The sequence below is a fragment of the Gadus macrocephalus genome, chromosome 23, assembly GCF_031168955.1.
Source record: "Gadus macrocephalus chromosome 23, ASM3116895v1".
Taxonomy (NCBI): Eukaryota; Metazoa; Chordata; class Actinopteri; order Gadiformes; family Gadidae; genus Gadus; species Gadus macrocephalus.
Window position 1 is genome coordinate 18701230 of NC_082404.1, and position 22151 is coordinate 18723380.

A 22151-nucleotide genomic window follows, 5' to 3' on the forward strand; every position below is an offset into this window, starting at 1 on the left:
GTAACTGTATATACATTGTAAACGCTGCCGCAACCGCGCGCGCTAGCTTGATGAGCGCCGTTAGCGCTAGAGCTCGCCCGGTTCCCCCACCAACCAGCGCCTTTGATTTGCCAAGGTTGATTGAAAGAAGATGACACGCACGCCCTGGCCTGCGTAGAGCACCATCTGGGTGGATCATTACCCGAGGGCTGACGGCTGATTGCAGCACGCAGCCTTCAAGTTTTTTTTTTCTTTTTTAAAAGGAGGAGTAGTTCCAGCTCTCGGGGGCAGGAAAATAAGCACACAGGGGCGACAACGGATGGCGGTCGCATGTGAGAAAAAGAAGCGTGAAGGTCATTTGAATGAACGCCTACAGAAACCGGGGAGAGAAGGTGAGGAGGTTCCGGAGCCTCGACACCCAGGTCGTCGCGATCGTAACACGCGTTGGACCAATTCAGGAGTGGAGCCACTTATCGGTCCTCATGTATACACAGTACATCTCGGGAGGAATCGTTCAGAGTTCATCTAGACTCTGCATAGCCAACCCCCCACCCCCTCCTTACGTACTTATTGTATGTTGTACGTCCTCACACTTAATGCACACACTTATTGTCTGTATGTCGTACCTCCTTGAACTTAGTAACTTACCCTCGCTATCGTTGTTGTATACAGGTTTAGGGCTTGGCAACGATACAGATCTTTCTTCTGACAAATGTACCTTGTGTAACGCCTCGTTTCCACATACGTACATTCTCGTATGCGATCCAACCGTCTGCGACCGAAAGTCCATTCAATCCTAGGTGATTCTCCGTAATGTCCGTTTTTCCTCCAAGACTCCTCCCCTCCGTAAAATGTCTGTCCGGTATGTCCGTAATATACGTCAAAAAATTTAACTTTCGCCGTCGTTTTACGGAGATACCGTATGAAAGTTTTTATGTTTTTCACAAAACAAGTACCTTGCAGGCCAAACTCCTCGCCGATCTCTTTCCAAGCCTGGTTGGTTTTGTTTTATCTCTGTATATGTCGATCCTCATGTTCCAAAGTACCGGTCTCCTAAAAACGGCCATTATCATACGCTCCCCCATCTTTTTGGCTGTCCGTAAATAAATTCATGTCCGTACGTAAAACACTAGCGACCCCTTCCGTAAAATGTACGGAAACACGGATACGAAAAACATACGTATGTGGAAACGAGGCGTACGCCTACGATTTAAATCAAAAGGTCTGGGACTGAGGTTATGTCCTTCAAGGTGCAGTAGAGGTGGAGTTTGATGTACTTTTTTGAAAAAAATTGTATCGTTAAAATGCTTATTATTTAGTAAACTATGCATGTGAAAAGCGCACACACGATGCGAAGCACACATATTCTCTACAGGCGGTTTCATACAAATCCTTCCTCTCAGAAATGTCAAACGCAACACGCCACAGCGGACAACATCTGCTCGCACTGCTGGGCGTCTCGGAGTGGGGGTGAGCCCATCCAGATGTATTAATAACTACCTCCTCTCGCGCCGTCGCCGTCCCGCGCCACGCGGCGGCCCCGGATGACGGAGAGGTCGACAATCGCTTTGACTTGTTTATTTCTAAAGATATACCCACGCCCAGACTCCCGACCCCGTCAACGGCCCGCGCTTGAGTGGCAGGGCAATCTTTGTCTCAGCCACTACTCTCCCCTCCCAGGGATGTACTGTGTAAACCAGTATATATATATATATAGAGATATACATCTTCGGGTTGACTCAATTTCCCCTCCTTGTCAAAGGAGGGGGGGGTCCCGTGACCACTTCAAACATGTTTTTATGGGTCCGCGTTCAACCTTTTAGGGCACATGACACCCGCGACCGACCCATCCTGACCCCCCCCACAGACACCCCTACCCCTACCCCCCCCCCCACTGACACACCTACCCCCCTACAACGGGAGACAATTACATCCCTGAGCCGAGAGGGGCGACCATAAATAAACAAATAAATAAATAAAAAGACACTATGGACCCGAAGGGCGGGAAAGGTCGAGCGTCTTCACAGGGACATCGCCCTCTTTGAGCCGCGGCGTGCTAACAGACACCCTTGGAATATAATTTGGGGGGGGGGGGGGGGGCTCACGCGTGTCACCGGGGGGGCTTACGAGAGCCACGGCCGCCAGAACGGTAGCATCCACGACCGCAGGGGTTAAGGCAGGTGTGTGTGTGTGTGTGTGTGTGTGTGTGTGTGTGTGTGTGTGTGTGTGTGTTGGGGGGTCATTGACATTGAGGATGGCGGTATACAAGGTCAAGTCACTGTCATAAAGGAGGGGGAGGGGGAGAGGGGAGAGAGAGGAGGGGGAGGGAGGAGGAGGAGGTAAGGATCAGGGTAGCAAGAGAGGAGGGAAACCGACAGGAGGAGGAGAGGAGGAGGAGCATCCCAACTGAGGAAAGGAGGGAGGAGGAATTAGAGGAGGGACAAGATGAAGGGGAGGAGGAAGAGGAAGAGATGAAGGAGTAGGTAGGAGATGGAGGGAGGAGGGAGTAGGAAGGAGATGAAGGAGTAGGTAGGAGATGGAGGGAGGAGGAGTAGGAAGGAGATGGACAGAGGGAGGAAGAGGGACAAGATGGAGGGAGGGAGGGAGGAGCAGGAAGGAGATGAAGGAGGGGGAGGGAGAGAGGGAGGGAGGGAGGAGGGACAGGACGTAGGAATGAGCCGGAGGGAGGTAGGAGGGTAGGGGAGAGGGAGGGAGAGAGGAGAAGGAACAAAAGAGGAGAAGGAACATAATGGAGGGAGGCGCAACGCCGCGACGGCGAGCAGAAGGGAGCGAGAAGGCGCGCGGCGTCTCACCATGCCGGGGTTGGTGACGATCATGCCCTTGCACTCCTCGGCGTACTTCTGCCAGGCCGTCTCCTCCCACTGCAGCATGTCGGCAATCTCCTCCTCGGGCACCAGCGGCTTGCTGCTGCGAAGCAGGTAGAGGAGCACCTGGTGCATGGACAGCACCTCCTTCCCACCGTCTGATGGGGACGAGACGAGACGAGGGGGGGAGGAGGAGGGCGAAGACAGGAGGAGGGGGGGGGGGGGGGGGGAGACGAGGGGCACGGACACATGAGCGACGTGGGAAATCATGAAGTGAAAACGGGGAGTGGAGAAACTGTCAGGAGCAGAACAAGACAAGGGCGTTGCGAAAAGGCGAGAAACTTTCTTTTGACAACTGCACAACGTCGTCTTTTGTTCTGCGGAGCCGTGACAAATGTGTTGCTTATAAAATGCACGATGGGAGATAGACGCAGCACAATTGAATGACACACTAAACATTCTTTATTGTTCTATTTACGGCTTGAAACATCCGCCGCAATATCTACAGACTTCACTGCAATATCCCCCCCCGCTTGCATTTGTGATTACAGGTAACACCACACACAAACACTACAGGCTCGTAGCAGTGCAAGGGTGTACTGCACACGCACACTACAAGATGCTTAACACACACACACACACACTCAAAGACTAACACAGACAATCTAAAGCAAACTCTAATGCAACATGCACACAAACCCCCACTCCAAAGCTAACACACCACTATGTTGCACACACACACACACGGGGGGGGGGGGGGGGGGGGGGACAAGGTCAAAATGGACTCAGGTTAATAGACACTCATGCAAAATTGATTGACCTCCATTTACAAGTGTTCACACAGGCCGACAATCACACAAACAGGGAGGCGCAAAGAAGTCTGGCGCTTTGCAGGGGAAATGCATTAAGAGAATATCAACCGCTCTCTCTCTCTCTCACCATCTCTCACTCTCTTTAACACAAAAAACCCTGTTCTCTCTCCCCCTTCCTTTAAATCTTTGACTGAAACTAGGTTTCACTTTTTTGTGTTACCTATTTTTTTGTAGGAATGCCACCGTTCTTGTTGCTGTGGCCTACGCTTAATTGGAAGAGCTAAGAAAGAACTCGCTTTTGTTGTATATATTTATTTCAGTTCTCGCTTCGTGGGAAGGCAGGCACAGGCCACAGGCGTCAAATCACTAAAGACACCGGCTCTACGACAGCCCAACAGCGCCACTGTGTGGACGGGAACGAACTGCAACCGACAGCAGAGTCATGGCGAATCACGGTAACAACATCAGGGGGTTAGCCATGCAAGGAGATGATGCTCCATAAATCCTCATACAAATCCGGGTGAGTATATGAGAATCCCATTACCACAAGACCGGAATCCCGCCCTCTGAATCCCAGCTTTGTGTCAATTCTCAGAAATAGTTTGTACTTCTGCCAAATGTGCATCAATCTCTAGGTGGCACATTAAGACAGAGCTCATACATGCATGCAGGGAAGCCTGCGATTCCTGTGCATGTCTGCATTGTTATGATTAGGTGTGAATCTGGCAGCACACCATGTATGCTATACACTGAATCGGGGGGGAGATGACGGGGCATCAATAAAGTGTGTGTTTCGTTTCTTCATTTTACCTCTCTCCGTAGGCGAGGGTACGCAGCGGGGATGCCAGTGACCGCTGGAGGCAGGGAGTCAAAATAACCAAGCGCTTTCACGCTAGACGGACCCCCACACTTAACACAGCTCGCTGTGAGGGGACCCCGCCACCTGACACTAATTTGAGACCAATCAGAGGCAGCCATTAAGCAGACCGGTGTGCCGGGAGATAGCGGCGTCTGTCCTTGAGGTGATCTGAATGAAAGTGTTTACTCAACACTTTGAAGAGATACTCCTTCACCTCACCGGAGTCCGTAGCGATCCCTCTTGTTCAACACAGCGGGCTAATGATCACATTATTGGCCCATTCTCCCGACTGAGCTCTTACAGAACCAGCGACCAATTAACACGCCAACACTTCTGGGATCAGATTTAAAATAATACACGTTTATAAAAAGGTTAAAAATCTAATTCTGTCCCCCCCGTTGTCATGTGCCGATATGCGGTTCCTGGCAGCTAGCATCATATGATTGTGAATTAAGCAATCGGCAGGGTGTTGATAAAGCATTGTAGGGAGGAGAGGGGAGGGAGGGGAGGGAGGAAGGGGGGGGACACGCGGCGTCCTTACCCGGGAGGAAGCGCACGAAGCGGGGCATGAAGTGGAACTTCTGGCAGCCAGGATCCAGGTTGTCCCAGTCGGGGCCTTGGGAGGGGGGGGGAGGGCCAACGAGAACGTTAGCGCTGACATTATGCGATGCTAAAGCCACGCCATTGCTGGAATCTTCCCCTTGCCAATAGCGCCAATATGCCAAATGATTTTGCACATCAGAAAAATGGCAACATCGCTCGCAACATTGAAACGTTGACAATTGGCTCCAATTCGTCAATATATGCAAACCGCTACATTGAAAAGGTAAAACATTTCAAAAAGGTAAACATTTTGTCGGACCGCAAAATTGTTAAAACGCAAAATCACTCCCAGCTTCATTGCAATTCATCGTCAGGAGCAGTCAGGGTGAGGCGTCTCGCTCAGGGACACCTCGACCCTCTAGCTAGGAGGAGCCGGGGATCGAACCAGCAACCTGCCGGTTACCAGCCGACCCCCTCAACCTCCTGAGCCAAGACGCCGCCCCGGTACACGGGGCGGTACCTGCTCCTGTCAGCAGCGCAGTACCTGTCAGGTTCCAGTCGTACAGCTCCAGGACATCCTGGAAGAGGTAGGAGGCGAAGAGCTCCAGCCCCTGGACGCAGTAGTTCTGGAATAGGGGAACGACCCGGGTTCAGGCAACAGGTGGCAAGGAAGCAGGCAGCAGGCAACACACAAACACACCAAGACATGATACTAATGAAAACTCAACGGCATTAATAAAAGTATATCACTGCAGATTTTCTTTCTGTGCTCCAGAAGGCGAGGGACGCTGAGGTGCGTACCACATTCAAATGAATAACTAATACGAAAAATATGTTTCATGAATTCGATATGAAGACGTCTTATTATTATAATCATATCTCGTAACAATTCTTATGGCCAATTCTTAATTCCCCCACGTGCCGACTTAATCCCACGCTCGCGTTCCTTCGAGAGGGGGGGGGGGGGGGGGGGGGGGGGGGCAGGGTCAAAGGTTATCCGAGCGGGAGGGTGACACTCGCCGCCACGGCAACGGACGGAGGATGGGAAATCGATCCCCGGCGGGGTTCATGAATACAAAATGGCGGTTGAAAAGAGCCGCCGCTTTGGAGGAGAAGGCGTCGATTACGGGACGACCCCGGCGCCCGAAATCCACCCGCCGCGAGTCCCACATAAAGACTTCAATCAGCTTAACTCCACCCTTTCAGCTTCAGGAGGGGTTTGTTAGATAGCAGCGCAGCCCCCCCCCCCCCCCCCCCAACCCCCCGAGTAACACCTTCATCCACCTTAGAACGTCGTCGACGTCTGGGTTTCCGTGCGGCTCAGCCGAGCGCCGGCGTAGCCGCTTAAGATAAAAAACACAAAAAGGACGAGAAAGGGAGAGAGACAAAAGGAGAGAGAGAGGTGGGGGGGGGGGGAGAAGAGAGAGAGAGAGAGAGAGAGAGAGAGAGAGAGAGAGAGAGAGAGAGAGAGAGAGAGAGAGAGAGAGAGAGAGAGAGAGAGAGAGAGAGAAGTAGAAAGAGCGAGAGAGAGCGAGACAGAGGGAGAGAGAGAGATAGTGAGCGGTAAAGAGACAGAGCAAGAGACAGAGAGCGAAAGACATAGCAAGAGAGGGAGAGAGACAGAAAAGAGGGTGAAACGATAAGGAAGAGAGGGATTTTTCGGTGGGGGGGTTACTGACCTCTGGCGTCATCTCTTCTATGAAGTGAATGGTGTAATCTATGTTGAAGCGAATCACACGACACAATGGGATCTGGAGGGGGAGAAGAGAGAGAACGGTTCATTACCGTGTCGATAGGTAGAGGTTACAGCTTTTCAAGGAAACTCATTAAGGAGGTAAAAAAAGAACAGAAGAAAAGAGAAATCCTCTTTTATTTTGTCTCCGAATCCCAAGCAAAGAGTTGAGCCGAGGTACGGCTTTGGCAAGGCTTGTGGATTTTCTCTCTGACACACACACACACACTCAAACATATACACAAACACACACACACACACACACACTCCCACACACAGAGGGGGGGGGGGGGGGGGTTCATATGTACAGTTACTCATACAGTGAGAACAGACAGTATGAGCAACAGTGAAAATTGGCAAGCTCAAAGTAGTGCTGCTGGACGCAAATCCGCAGGCACACATCCCACTGTCACACAAACATAGACACACACACACACACAAACACCCACTGTCACATACACACACCCACTGTCACACACACACACACCCCCCCACTGTCACACATACAAAGACACAGACCCACAAACACCCACTGTCACACACACACACCCTCTGTCACACACACACACACACACCCACACACACACACCCAACGGACACAGGCCCTCCTCTGCACATTAAGCGACTTGAATCTCCTTTAAACAGATAAGCCGTCTCTTCAGTGTCTAAGCCCCCCCTAGTTACATGCTCTTTGTTGTCGGGGAACAAGGGTCCGTTTTAGGAGCTTAACCTGGGAGCCGCGCGTCTCGTGTGTGTGTGTGTGTGAGCGCCCGGCCGTCCCCGCGGCTAACTAGCGCACGGGCTAATAGCGGCGCGCTCCGAGGGATGCTAATCCGCGCCGAAGAGCCCCGCGTTTATACCGCTCGCTAACTAAGGGCTGTTTTTAAATTAGCCGGTTTAAATCTGGGCCTAATCCTCCGACTCCCTCTCAAGCCGGGGACAGGCTCTTGACCGAACGCGCCGGCTGAATAATTCATTATTCAGACCGGGAGTCAATTGCAGCGGCGGCGGACGCAGGTTGGCGCGCCCAGACACAAACACAGGACTTAACACGCACAAAACACACTTGGACTAACATACACACACACAATCGGATACACACTCGGACACTGACATCCACACTCTGAAACTTACTCACACACAAAACCACACGCACACTCGGCCAACACACTCGCTCACACGATACTACACAAAAAGTTGCTAAAGATACACACACTTGGACCCTGACACACTCAAAGACTAATACACAGAGACACATCTATCGCACTCTCTAATGCCAACACCGGCACTCCAACGCTAACACACCAATTATGCTGCCAATGCGCACACACACACAAGATCTGGAAAGGGAGCAAGAAGGCAGGGGGTGGTAATGTTTAACTGTAGCACTCTTTAATGTCTTGACACTCACTGATGGGCCTTTAAAAGCCTGGCAGACGGAAGGACCTTGGTACAAGGTCGCAGAGAGAGAGAGTGAGAGAGACAGAGAGACGGAGACCGAGGGACTTTGTCTTGGCAACAAAGAACTCTGCCCGGCTACAGAAGTCAGTTGGAAGAAAAACGGCTGTTGTTTATTGGCCGGGGTTGGGCCGGTCGTGGGGGGGACGGGGATGGGGGGGGGGGGGACGGGGATGGTCAAGTACAAGGATCTTGACAAAGACCCTCTCTGAATGATTAATGGTGTCGATGTGTCCGACGTGAGGAATGTGATCCACGGGCAAATAACCAAACTGACAGCGGCTGAGCGTGGGTGTGACTGTGGCGAGTGGGGGGATATGAGAAGGACGTGTTCCAGGGTTTGATTTGTTTTTGGGGAGGTCGGGTTGGCGTCGGGGACGAAGCGGACGGGGTGGAGAGAGAGGGGGGGGGGCTTACGCTGGTCAGAGGAGTGTGGGAGAAGAGGGAGAAGCCCTCAAACAGGTACTCGTGGTCGTCGTACTCGATCACAGTGGGCCGGTCGGTCTGGAGGGGAAGAGATGGAGTGTGAGGGGACGCGGATAGGAACACAAATCATCCATGGTAACAAACCGCTTCCACTTTTTTGGATTCACAACAATTTAGTGAAATATTGTTTTCATTATTGTGCATTGTGTTTAATGTATCATTTCTAAATAAAAGTAGTTTCCAACTTACCAAGGTCATAATAGTGACTTAAAAAAATAACTAAATAATACTGAAACAATTTAAAAATATATATAAAGTGTCTATAATGTGATGCCATTTGAACATTGGATTCTACTTGCAGTTATCCCTACTTTTCTTTACTTAAAATATGATAATATGATAAGGGATCATTGTATCACAGGAATATATTTTGGGATTAATGTTGTCAACAGTGCACCATGGGTTCCTGGGGTCGAAGGTCAAACACGAGCCGGAGGCGGTACCAGGAAGTTGGTGGGCGGAGACACAGTGATCCTGTAGTGGTACAGCTTCCCAGAATTGTTGTTCATTAGCCGACATGTCTTCGCAGGCTGAGGGAAATGATCAATGTATTATATACAAGACAGAAGCACTTAAAAGATTTGATGTGACCGCAGGTTTTTAGCGGATATCATTGTCTATTTGGAGAGGTAAATCAGCCATGCTTTTTGTTGAGCTCGCCACCTCTGGCCATGAAGGCACATTCTGAAACTTGGCAGATTGCCATCCATTATATTTCTTATTAATTTCTGGCAGCTACCATATCTATATCTATATCTCTGCTCTGTCCAACCCAGGTTAGAGCATACAAACTGCCCTGGCTAGGAAGATTTCTCCAATAGCGTGCACACACACACACACACACAAATCCACAAGTTGGGATTCTGTCTTCACATGCCACTGCGCATGCTGACAGACTCAAGAGACTGGGGTGCGCAGTGGGAATTCTGTGTGAGGACAACTCCAGCGTTTTAGACAGTTTGATAGTTCTGAACCCAGAGCGACGTTTCAATAAGTCGCTAGGGCAAGTGTAGGAGGGTTACTTAGTTAACCTGATTTGAACACGTAAGCATTCTGTGTTTACACGCCACTGCACACGCTCACAGACGGAGAGGCAGCGACTGTGGGGTGAGAAGTCTTGAACGTTAAATGTCCAGGTCATGAGTACTTTGGAATAGAGCGGGCCACTTTTTCTGGTTCCGACCTACAGGTTGCCATCGGCTGGCTCAGTTGGGAGAAATGTAAAATGTATGTACACTTTACAGGCTCGTTCTCTGAACGTTCGTACAAACGGGAACCGAGCACTGAATTTGAAGTGAATGCGGATGCGTACCAATCAGTTAGAAAAACACCCCCTACCCTAACCCATCTCGACCTGTTGAAATGGTTATCTGCACTTACTGCATGCGCAGTGTTGTTTACACACTGAATCTTAACTTGTGGATTTGTTCGGATGTCGGCACTATTGGATAAAACGACCTCGCCAGGGCAGTTTGCATTGGCTTAAAACTGTTAGATAAACCAAGATAGCGCAATGGGAGCTGCGAATCACTCGTTTGGAATAGAATGGAAGTCAAAGGCTCGCCAACAGTCCGCCCAGAACGCGCCAACACCGGGAGTGGCGAGTTGAACAGAAACCATGGCTGGTTTACATCTGGACAGAGATAATATCAACCAATAACCTGGGGTCTTCACAAACTGGCCAAATCCTTTAGTACACTAAAATCAAACGTTCTAAAAGCTTTCAGTCCGTGTGTGTGTTTGCTCTCACACACACACACACTAAACACACGCACACTCTCCAATAACATCATACAAAACAAAACACATCAAATGTTATCGATTACACCTTCATCTACCCTGCCCAACAACACAGCCATTTTAATTCCCCATTCGTCCTCACGACGTCATTAGCGGCCGTCTCCAGAGGACGGGCCCGCGGACGCACTGATACAAAACACACAACACGCACCCGCATTTAACCTGGCACGCAGCGTCTACTGCGCCTCTAAGTGCTCCCCCGTGGGCGCCGACCTCCCTGCGGGCCCCGCGGCGGCATTGAGCGCCGCTTAAAGGAAGAGCGACTCCTGTAACGGATAATACGCGGCCGAGCGACGGCGTGCGTCCTTGGCCTCGCCCCCCCCCCCAACCGCGGCCGCTTCTTGAAGGTCGGGAGGGACGAGGAAGAGAGAGGTGGGTGGATTGATTTATTCATGGTATAATCATACCTCCTCCCCGGGGTAGATGCTGTGGCGGATCCCGGTGCGTCTGGCCCTGGCGCTGCACTTACACAGAGGCCCATCGTTCATCTGCACGGACACACACACACACACACACACACACACACGGAGCAGAATCAGACACCGCTCAGGGCTGGGGATCACGCGCACGCGCGCAAAGACGCACGCACGCTGAGAGAGAGACACACACAGAGAGACACACACACACACACACACTGAGAGACGCAAACATGCAAACCGAGAGACACACACACACACACACGAGACACACATAGACTTAGAGACACACACACAGACACACACACACAGGCACACGATTAGAGAGACACACACACACACGCACGCACACACACACACACACACGAGACCAAGAGATCAACACCAAGAGATCAAAAAGGCTTTGCGTTTAATTAGGAAGAAGATTAATGCACATATACACGCGTATGATTCCTCTGAGGAGACTGGATAGACTATCGGAACATGATATAATATCGATGGTCACATTAAATGTGGAGTTATACTTATTAGTTATACATATTGGGGGTGTACAAATTATTCGAATAAAAGTATTATTAATTAGAAGCTAGTAAGAACGCAACTAAGTGTGCTCACACTAGATAGGCAGGCTGCACAGTGTTTGTACCTTAACGGCAGAAGATGGAGGGTTAGGACATTATGCAACACATTCTCTCGGTAACGAGGCGATTGGGGATTTTTTATCTTTAGTCTTCTAACCACACATGACACCAGCTGCCACATCCTATTACCCCCCACCGCGCGTCCCCATCGCGGGCTTAATAAGAGGATTCCGCTGCCTCGTCGCTCCAGCGGTTTTTAGGAGGACCGGCCGGCCGTCGGGGCCTCCAGACAGAAGGGGGGAGGGGTGAGACGAGGGCCGGGGATGGGCCCCGATTGGGCTGACACTGTGTGGAGACAGCCGAGCCGGGGAGGTGACTGGTAAGTACGCATCGGGGCGCCGGCCAGAACGACGGACGGCGGATATTTATTTTGCGTCTCGCTTAAATCATTCTCTCGCTTCCTTTCCTCGACTAGATGAAAAAAAAGGAAAAGTTTAATAAAACAAAAAGGGAACAGCTCACTCGATTACTCACTCGCTCGCTCTCTCTTTCCCCGAGTCCCCCGTTATATCATTAACTCGGTATGAAACAGAAACAAAAACACATTGTGTCTTTGTTGCTTGTGATCTTGTTGGCACTAGTTAGTCTAATAGCCAGTGTGTCTCAACAGGGGGTAGGGACAGAGAGAAGACTAGGTCAACGGTAAACTTTGTGGGGAATAGGGGCTTTAGTCTTCGAAGCGATCTGGACGGTTTGTTTTTAATGAACTGCACTAGATAACAGCGCATCGCAGAGGGAGGTAGGTGGAGGCGCGAATATTTCTGGGTTTGGGTCGGCAAACCGAAGCTGACGATGACGAGATGAAATCTGTTTTGTTTTTGTGGCTTTTTAACTCACACATGAGTTGTTTTGCATTGTGTCACCTTGGGAGAATGACATCAAACACTAATTATCGTGCTTAAACGATGTGTACAACTAATTACGCTCATAAATCAAGGTTGACTTTACCCATTCAAATGTTGACCTAAAACACAACGGCGGTGAAGTGAACACACGGCGAGGAGACGAACACATCCTGAAAGTGTTCAACCACGCACACGCGCTGAACTGCTGTACTGTAGATTCTCTCGTCAACCGAGTGCGTTCTCGCTCTATTGTTTAACGATTCGACATGGCCGTGCCAGCACTGTGGCAATTAATGTTACTGCAGGGCACGTGCACGCTCACACGTACACGCTCCGCTGGCAACGACCCCTGTGCTGCCCACACTTAACTGATACGGCGCAACCCTAAGAGTGTCTTATTCAATTATTTGAGTATTGCTTTTACTTACGATCCACCGGAGTGTACACTGGGATGTAGAGAGGGCGTATCTAACTCTCTGCACACTAGGAGGGATGAAGCTCCTGACTTTTGAATGTTTGAGCAATTATTAATTATCTGAGAATCAACTAAGGAGTCTGACATCAGCTTTTCATAAAAAATAAAAAAGCAGTTTCTTTTCCAAGCAGCTTGCCGATTGAGTCAAATCATGTGATCAAGACGACGGAATAGTGTTTCTATAATGTTGTGATAATCGGATATAGTAGTATTTAATATTGTTAAATATATTTAATATGTTAAAAATCCAACTCCAGGATCTTAACCCATTGAATACATTTTTTAAGTGCTTGACGACATAAATCTGTAATATAACTCTAATTGGATCGGTCATCTGTAAGGGATTGGTTTTCTCTACCCCCACTGCCAGGGAAAATCGATCTTGCCTATATATATATATATTAGGGGTGTAACGGTACACGTATTTGAACCGAACCGTCACGGTACAGGCACTTCGGTGCGGTTACAGAGGTGTACCGCGGTCCGTAAATGTGGCGTACATAGCGTTAATATGGCGAATGTAAAGGCTTGTTTTGCGGTGCGGAACTTAAAACTTGAAGTCGGAGTTCCCCCCGGACCGTTTAGACTTATTAGGCTCGGCTCGCACGTGCGCGAACTCCGCGTAGTAGCAGTAGCAGAGCGCGATCGCGACTGTGTGTGGATTGATGTCTACTAGCGAACTGGGAGCGAACTGCATGGCGAGCGACAACAGAAAACCGGAGCTTGAAGATGCCCCCCTGTCATTTAAATCCCAAGTGTGGGAGAACTTTGGATTCCAGGTTAATTATCACAATGGGGAAAGACGAGTGGACAAGTCGAAAGCTTGAACATTGTTCAACAGCGATCGTCTATGCAAATGGAAACACATCGAACTTGCACAAATTTTCGCCCCCGGTACAATTTTAACGTGACGGCACCATCCAGGTGTTACTGTCACCGCTGCAAAATGAAAAAAAGTTGTTCAAATCGTTCAAACCCAGCTCCCTACACTATTTAATCAACCCCTACACCTGTCTGGGAATTCAGAACGGGCAAATGCCATCACCAGGTCTATTGGTGTTTTCATTGCCTCTGACCTACGAGAGGCAATGAAAACACCAATAGATTATAAATAAATAAGCTGTAATTTAAGTTAAGGCTGCAGTTGCACTTTTATTTAATGATTGATTATATTTATGAGAACTTCAGAGCTTTAGAGAGCTGCAGGAATATGTTACAAACTCTTTGTTTACATACCAGCTTAAAGAGCCTAGACTGAGCATTAAAACTGGATTTTTCATTAATTTTATGTTAGGGTTATTGGAGAATTGCATCATTTTATTTGTATGTTTCATACTGACAGCTAAAACTGTTGTTTAATTCATTACTAATTAAACTTATGTTCGTTCTGTCAAGCAATCAGTTTTTTCACCATAACTATGAACCGAACCGTCCTGTACCGTGACTTCAAAACCGAGGTACGTACCGAACCGTGACTGTTGTGTACCGTTACACCCCTAATATATATATATACATATATTTAGTATATGCTACACCTGAACCTCGTGAGGATGGCCCAATTGGATTGGTTCGCTATCTCGGGATATTGAGCATATCCCATGATTGAGATCTCAAACTCGGGATGTTGTTTTCGTCGCAAAATGTCGTCTCGTCACGCTAATTAAAACAAATAAATCCCGGCAAAAAGTGTTATTTTCGGAGTGTTATCGTGTAGTATATACTGAAACAATTATTCACCTCAGGCTCCGTGAATAGTGGGGACACTATGCACGGAGCCTTCGGCAAATAATTGTTAAGTATAAATATCTATAATCGTGTTGAAAGTCGTTGTAGCTTTATAATGTGAGCGAACGCATTAGCTTGGCAGCTGTCATGAGCTACTGGTCATAGTTGGGACATCGTAGTGAGCTAGATCGATATTGCAATATTATATCAATAAATAACGTCTCTGCTGCATCACTGTTTCATTAACGCGCCACCACTGCCTGGGATAAAAGTAAAACATGTCTAGGTTTGGACATTGTTGGAAAGATTTGGGATTGAGTAAAGTACACAATTAAACACAGTAAATAACCTCATATACAACATTGTAGTCGTTTTAAGATATTTGAATGCGCAAATGTGACTATTTTAAGGGTTCTCAAGGTGTGCATTAAGCAGAAGAAAATGATGTGCAATGAAAGCCATTGCACCCTCACAACAACAACAAAGTGAGAGGGTGAAACGGGAGAGAAAAGAGTGTGCCCCCCCCGCCCCCCCGACTGACCTGTCCAGGGTCGTTGTCCCCCCCCCCTGACTGACCTGCCCGGGGTCGTTGTACCCCCCCCCCCTGACTGACCTGCCCGGGGTCGTTGTACCCCCCCCCCTGACTGACCTGCCCGGGGTCGTTGTACCCCCCCCCTGACTGACCTGCCCGGGGTCGTTGTACCCCCCCCCCCTGACTGACCTGCCCGGGGTCGTTGTACCCCCCCCCCCTGACTGACCTGCCCGGGGTCGTTGTACCCCCCCCCCCTGACTGACCTGCCCGGGGTCGTTGTACCCCCCCCCCCTGACTGACCTGCCCGGGGTCGTTGTACCCCCCCCCCCTGACTGACCTGCCCGGGGTCGTTGTACCCCCCCCCCCTGACTGACCTGCCCGGGGTCGTTGTACCACAGCTCCTCGTGCAGCCGGTCCGGGTGGGCCTTCTTCCTCTTGATCTCGGCGATGACGTCGAACACGTCGGAGTCCGAGCTCCCGGAGCAGCTGCTGCCCTCGCCGTCCGACTCGCACTCCGTGTCGCTGCTGCTCTCGTCTGAGCGGGTGGACGGAGGGGACGGGGTCCACATCAGATATACATCGCATTACGTTTGCTCCAGTGTGGAGGTCACAACACGCATTGTTGAGATGTACCGTGTCTGATGGAAATATTTATCAGGACCACGTATGAGAAAGTTTATTGTATTATTATACCTACACAATTAAATGACCGGTAATTAACCAATTAACCCAAAAACGACAGCTTCTGGGATTATTGGTTATTATCGGAGCTGTGTGTGTGTGTGTGTGTCCGTGTCCGTGTGTGTCTGTGTGGTGTGTCCGTGTCCGTGTGTGTGTGTGTGAGTGAGTGAGTGAGAGGCAGCACTGGTGTGTGTATGTGTGTCGATATGTATGCATAGATGTGTTAGTGTGTATGCGTCCGTGTGTGTGTGTGTGTGTGTGTGTCCTGCCAAAATCATGTCTGTTTGATCGTTGATCATTGAAAGTGATGAGACTGTATTAATTAGAAAGGCCATGCCTTCAGCTTTGCGTCTTAAGCTTTGTGTCTTAAGCTTTGTGTCTTAAGCTTTGTGTCTTAAGCCGTGATCTGGCTCAGGGCTGTCTGCGGTCCCCTACCTCCTGGACACCCCGGCTCCTCGTCCAGTTTCGTCTGGGGGGGTTCCCATTTGGGCCGCGCCGCCTTGGCCCTCTCCTGCCTCTGGATCAGCTCCTCCTCGAAGCGCTCGTACAGAGCCCGCAGCTTGCTGGTGCCGACCACTGTGGAGTCCCCCTGGAAACGCACACCAGACCAAACAAAGTTCCCATCTCTCAATAAATAAAAGGGCAATTACGCACAAAAATAACTCTTGTAAATGTTATCGCTAAAAAAAAAAGGATTTGAATAATTCTTTGACCTCTATTAAATAATACAGAATGGACCGTGAAAATAAGCTCGATAGCGAGAGCCTGTGATGTCGATGTAATTGTGTTGCACAGTAAATAGTCTTTGAATGATCAAAGCAGTAGTGGTCCTTGTCCTAGTTTTACAATACACTACAATTTAGGTTGAACCAATTCATGAGACACCAAACTTTGAGTTTGAATACATTATTAAATGTTTCATTAAGGAATAGTTTGTTTCGTGCTTCAAAGAGAACCCCAGACATTGCACTGTCCTTGCTGTTGTAGGCAAACAAATCTATGCAACATGTTAGCTAGCAGATGGACCTAGCATTACCCCCAAATGTCCTTAATCAACCCGACACATATACTCTTATCTTCACTGTGTTACTTTAGAAACCAAATGCCCCCACTGAAGATTAACAGCACATCAAAAGGAAGTAAGTCTTGGTACTGTGTTGGGAGTGCGTGTTGGTGTCGTTTCGGTCGTAAATACCACTTGGTCCATGGGGTCGTTGGAGTAGTAGTTCTCGGCGTGGGTGCAGCGGATCCAGGCCGGTTTCAGCAGCTCCTCCTCGTCCTTCACCTCCTCCCCCTTCTCCCTCTGACTGCTCTCCCGCTCCCGCTCCCTCTCCCTCTCCCGCTCCCGCTCCTTGTCTCTCTCCCGCTCCCTCTCGCGGTCTCGCTCCCGGTCACGCTCGGCGTACGAGTCCTCGCTGTCCCTGCTCCGGGCGGAGGAGAAGCTGCTCCTCTCCCGGCCGGGCCCGGAGCTCTCGGACCGCCGGCCCCCCTCCCCCTCCCGCCGGCCCCCCTCCCCCTCCCGCCGGCCCCCCTCCCCCTCCCGCCGGCCCCCCTCCCCCTCCCAACGGCTCCTCTTCTTCTCCCTGCTGTTGGAGCGGCTGAGAGGCAGGAGAGACACAAACACTTCAGTATGGAGGCAAGCACTTTGATCCGAAGCGACTCATATTGAATACAGATACAGGTTGTTAAGAGACAGGTATTTGCTCACGGATGACTTAAGGTTAGACTGAATATTTACATTTAGTTTTATGGCCTTTAGCAGATGCTTTTATCCAAAGCGACTTACAATAAGTACACTTGTCAGAAGAAAGAGAAACAACAATATATCACTGTCAGCACAGTAAGGATGTTCATACAACAAAGTGCCCAGCACTTAGAATCACTACGTTAACCCATTCCCCGAATACAACAAAGATTGCTAGGATAAGATTCTACACAATGCTCAGTCAGTACTATTTTGGAGTTCAAGGACGTACAACATACAATAAGTGCCTTACAGTGAATACAGATTTTTACGACAGACAGATATTTGCTCAAGGATAACTTTAGGTTACGCTATACATTGGGAAATCAAATCTAGAACCTTTGGTCTTGCCACTTGGCTGGAACAACTTGCCCTGCCTGCTTAAGCTTTGAAGGGAGCAAGAATCAAACATGAGAATGTGCAGTCACCTTCGCTGCCGTTTCCTCTGTCTGTCAGGAGACGGGGACCTGCGGCTGTCTCTGTGTCGATGCCTTTCCCTGGGAACACACACACACACACACACACACACACACACACACACACACACAGTGAAAACGCATCCAAATAAAGACCTCCACTCCAAAAATGGATGACAACGCATTGCAATATAATAACATTGATGCTACTGAAAGAAGATGAATGACGACGAAATGGGAAGGAGGTGGGATATCTTCCACGTGCGGGTGTGTGTACTCACGAGCTGCTGTCAGAGTAGCGGCCGCGTTCCCTGCTCCGGTGTCTGGGCGGGGTCCGACCGCGGTCGTAGTCGGACCGGTATCGACCGGCGGCCTCCGGCCTCCCCCGCCGGTCGGGACTCCTCTCCTTCCGCTCCGCGCTGAACTCCGTCTTGCCTCGGTCCCCGCCGCCGCCGCCGCCGCCGCCATACCCGTAGCTCTTCTGCCGGTTGGGCTGGTCGTCGTGGCGATGCGGGGTGCAGTCCGGCGGCTTCTCGTACTTGTACTGGCCCCCTGGTCTGAAGCCGGGGTCTGGTTTGAACCAGCCGGGGCCCGGGCCCGGCCCCCCGGCGCCGGCCCCACCGCCAGGGGAGTACCCGGGGCTGAACGTCGGCGGCGGGAACGGCGGGGGTTGCTGGTGGTGGTGCTGGTGGTAGCCCACCGAGTACGGCGCCTGCTGGTAGCCGCCGGGCTGCGCGGGCATGGCGGGCGGCATGGGGGGGTGGGGCGCCGGCGGGGGCATGCCCGGGGGCATCATGTAGGCGTAGGGGTTATGGGCCGACGGCTGGGCCCCGGGGCCGGCCGAGGGGTTGGCGAGAGACGGCAGCGGCGGCGGCGGGAAGTTGGGCGGAGGCTCCGGGAACCCCCCCTGCCGGACGGGGGGCTTGGGGAAGGGCGGGCGCATGGAGCCCGGACCCAGGGCGCCGGGAGACATGTTCGTCCCGGGCGGAGGGTACGACATGAAGTCGGAGTGCGGCATCGGCGGCGGCGGCGGCATGAAGCCTCCGCCTCTGTTGCCTTGGTAACCGGCGTTGGGATGGGTTTGAGGGCTGTAGTGGTAAGACGACGGGGGGGTGTGGGGAGGCAGGGGTCGGAGGTTGCTGGGTCGGTAGTTCGGTTGGGACCCGTGCTGACCCGGGGGTAAGCCCGGACGAGAACCGCCACGGCCCTGGTGGTAAGACATGGCTGTGGACGGGATGGGAGAGTCAGTGGTCATGTCTTCTTAGCATCTAACAGGATCAGGTGACCGTACTTGATCGCTGCCCACATGGATTAAGACATCTAAAGAGAATATATGTGATCGTACTGCAGGACTGACACAAAGTCTGTCATCAAAGGTACCAGAATACGGATGGAGTGTAGTGTGTCCGAGTAATGCATAGCGTTCCGTTTGTTTATCCCAAAAACTTTTAAATTGTATTAATGGATTAAGATTGTTATCACAGTATATCAGCAGAATCATTTAGAAAGTACCACGCTCATGTCGTAATAAAACGTAAATGATGTCATTGCCAGCACTCGCCATCAGTATCAGGTGGCTATACGGAGCTAGCAGGCTAACTAGCCGGCATGTTTACAAACACCTTACCTTCTTCTTTTACAAAAAACAACAAAGGACAGGACCACTAAATCATCAGCATAGCAACAGGTGCATCAACGCGTTACTGCAAAGGGAGGCTCGACTCTACACCCGCGTATTACGGTGGGACGAGAGTGGGTCAATTCAATGGGAAGTACCGAAGGTGTCTGCGATGGATGTGTAGGATCCCTGGAGCGACGCTCGTCCTGTTTCCGGTCGGACAACTAAAGGAGAGGGACAACAACGGACCAATCGCCGTGCGGTATCTTTGCCGCTCTCAGCCTTCTTTATTCTTTATATAATATTAATAATCATTTCATGAATACGAATTCAGAAATCATTGTGTTCAAATTAGTAAACACACATTCATATAGTGGTTTATATCGAAATGTGTATGTTAAAAAGTAGTACCCTTTCAAAGAATAAACGATATTGGATATAGTACACCTTAACTCAGGAATCCTGTTGGTTGTAAAATCGAAATAGTATTGATTCAGTATATTTGTTACAATTTCGTAGTAACTAGATATGTGCCAAGAATCAAAGGTTCAAAACAATGAGGTAGTTTGACGTCTCGCCGCACGTCCACCAGAGGGCGGAAGAGACTCATAAGTGCGACAGCCCGTTTTCTGTTCGTAGCCATAGCAACAAATCATTGTAAATAGCATCCTGAAGCAGAAAACAGAGCCAAATATGTCATTATAAGGTTATATTTAAAATATTAATCGTTTATTCAGGTTGATAGGTCAATCATAATGGCCTCGGTGGGTGACCGGTGTTTACCCTTAAAAACACATCAGAACTCACAGCTGTATGAATCAATATGGATTATGATCCTCTTTATTGGTTATAATGAATAACTCTGAGGGTCGATGAGATCATTTCCCTATTTGTTGATGTATTTTTTTATGAGATTGAGTATTACTGAATAGAGCTTACAGCCTTGACAAACAGACCTTCAGGAACTCCTGGCCGCTCTAAGCAAGGGGCCGGACAACACAATGCTCCCTGTTGTCAGAGGGCGAGTGCCATTACTTGTTGATAACCAAACAAATGTGTCTGAAGGCAAAACGCCCACGCACCAATGTGGTCGACCATCGGGCATCGAGCCCCAAGCCGTGCTCCAGTCCCTCGGGAGGTCAGACGAGGTGGGGAACAGGCAGAGAGGCTTCTACCCGCAAGACTAAAACATTTGTAAGGTGAAACATAACACTACTGTGTAATGTACACACCAAAACATGGATGAAAGTTAAATGTTAGGCCGCTCATTCCGACATTTAGGTATTGATTACTATTTGTTGTTTGTGTGCGTATATATATATATATATATATTTGTATGTATATACGTATATAATTTTTTTATATATATATATATAAAGGCAATCTATTTTTTTCCACACTTTTTTCAATTCACTTTCATGCGTTCCATTTCTTCAAAATGTCAGGGCATTGTGACGGAGCGAACGCATTGCGTTTCAGACAAAATGGCACATTTTTTAATGTGTAATCAAATCAGTTTTCACATAGGAAACGCAACCAAATTCTTACAGGCCATGAAAGCTTATGCAAGCACAACGGAATCCTTACTCACCATGGAAGTTAATGCAATGAGACATGCACACAGGCACGTATGCACACACACAAACACACACACACACACACATTTTATGGAATGCATAAGCATGGTTTAGAAGTCCATCTTCTTCCATGATGAAAGAAAGATAAGTCGAAGCCAGAACTACACGAATAGCTCCAAAGAGTTCCCATTACTAGTCTCGCTTTGTAGTGTTTGGTTCCTCTGCTGAAATGAAAGCAAAGATTTTTTCATTAGGTCTGACAGGGCACTTCATTGCTACCGGCTACCTTCCTGATTTGCTTGATAAAAGTCAACAACTGCATCTTTTTCGTTGCGTGGATTCTTTGTTTTGTGATGTGAGCTGAACTAGACCTAATTCAAAAATGTCTCCGTTTTTAAAAATAGGAGACAAAACGTGTTTTCTTGTTTTTTTAAGATAGAAGAATCATGGTGTTTCGATATTGCTTTATGAGTTATTGTGGTTTGACAGCTCATCCATCTACTCTGGTTATTGTGTGTCCAAGACCACTTGACTTGCAACAAGTGGCCGGAACATCTCTTCATTCATCAGGAAAAACTACAATAAATGAATCAGGCTGCATGGATTGGATTGGCTTTTCCCATTCTCTTGAATTGATTTTGTATTATCATGCATGAATGCATTAGTACTTTCAAGTACATTCATTACACACACCCACACACACGCACACGCACGCACACGCACACACACACACACACACACACACACACACACACACACAATTATAGTATGGATGTCATAGAGCTTGTTACTAGCCAGCGGACCAATTTGCAAAATGCAAATATTAGTATGGAACGTCTCAGAATTTTCGATTTCCAAGGCGCGTAATCGACCGGTGCTGACCAAATTGCCTCTGGACGAACTGGTAGAACTGGCATGAACTGGTAGAACTACAAACAAACAGAACAACAAACAACGACAAAAGGTGTGACAGGTGTGGGGACTCTC

At 49.4% G+C, this 22151-nt stretch overlaps 1 protein-coding gene across 1 annotated transcript in view; it reads right to left on the reverse strand.

Moving 5' to 3' along the window:
• drosha (drosha ribonuclease III) overlaps nt 1–19796 on the reverse strand; it is a 53920-nt gene extending 34124 nt beyond the window's left edge. The window contains exons 1-13 of the mRNA XM_060045794.1: nt 19597–19796; nt 18251–19193; nt 17982–18050; nt 17005–17407; nt 16245–16398; nt 15503–15663; nt 10902–10982; nt 9138–9224; nt 8626–8712; nt 6698–6769; nt 5563–5644; nt 5017–5091; nt 2647–2962 (exon numbers count right to left, since the gene is read on the reverse strand). Of these exons, the coding sequence (XP_059901777.1) occupies nt 2647–2962; nt 5017–5091; nt 5563–5644; nt 6698–6769; nt 8626–8712; nt 9138–9224; nt 10902–10982; nt 15503–15663; nt 16245–16398; nt 17005–17407; nt 17982–18050; nt 18251–19191 (2528 nt within the window). The 5' untranslated portion in view covers nt 19192–19193; nt 19597–19796. The remainder of the gene's footprint in view (nt 1–2646; nt 2963–5016; nt 5092–5562; nt 5645–6697; nt 6770–8625; nt 8713–9137; nt 9225–10901; nt 10983–15502; nt 15664–16244; nt 16399–17004; nt 17408–17981; nt 18051–18250; nt 19194–19596) is intronic.
• Nucleotides 19797–22151: the final 2355 nt, after the last annotated feature.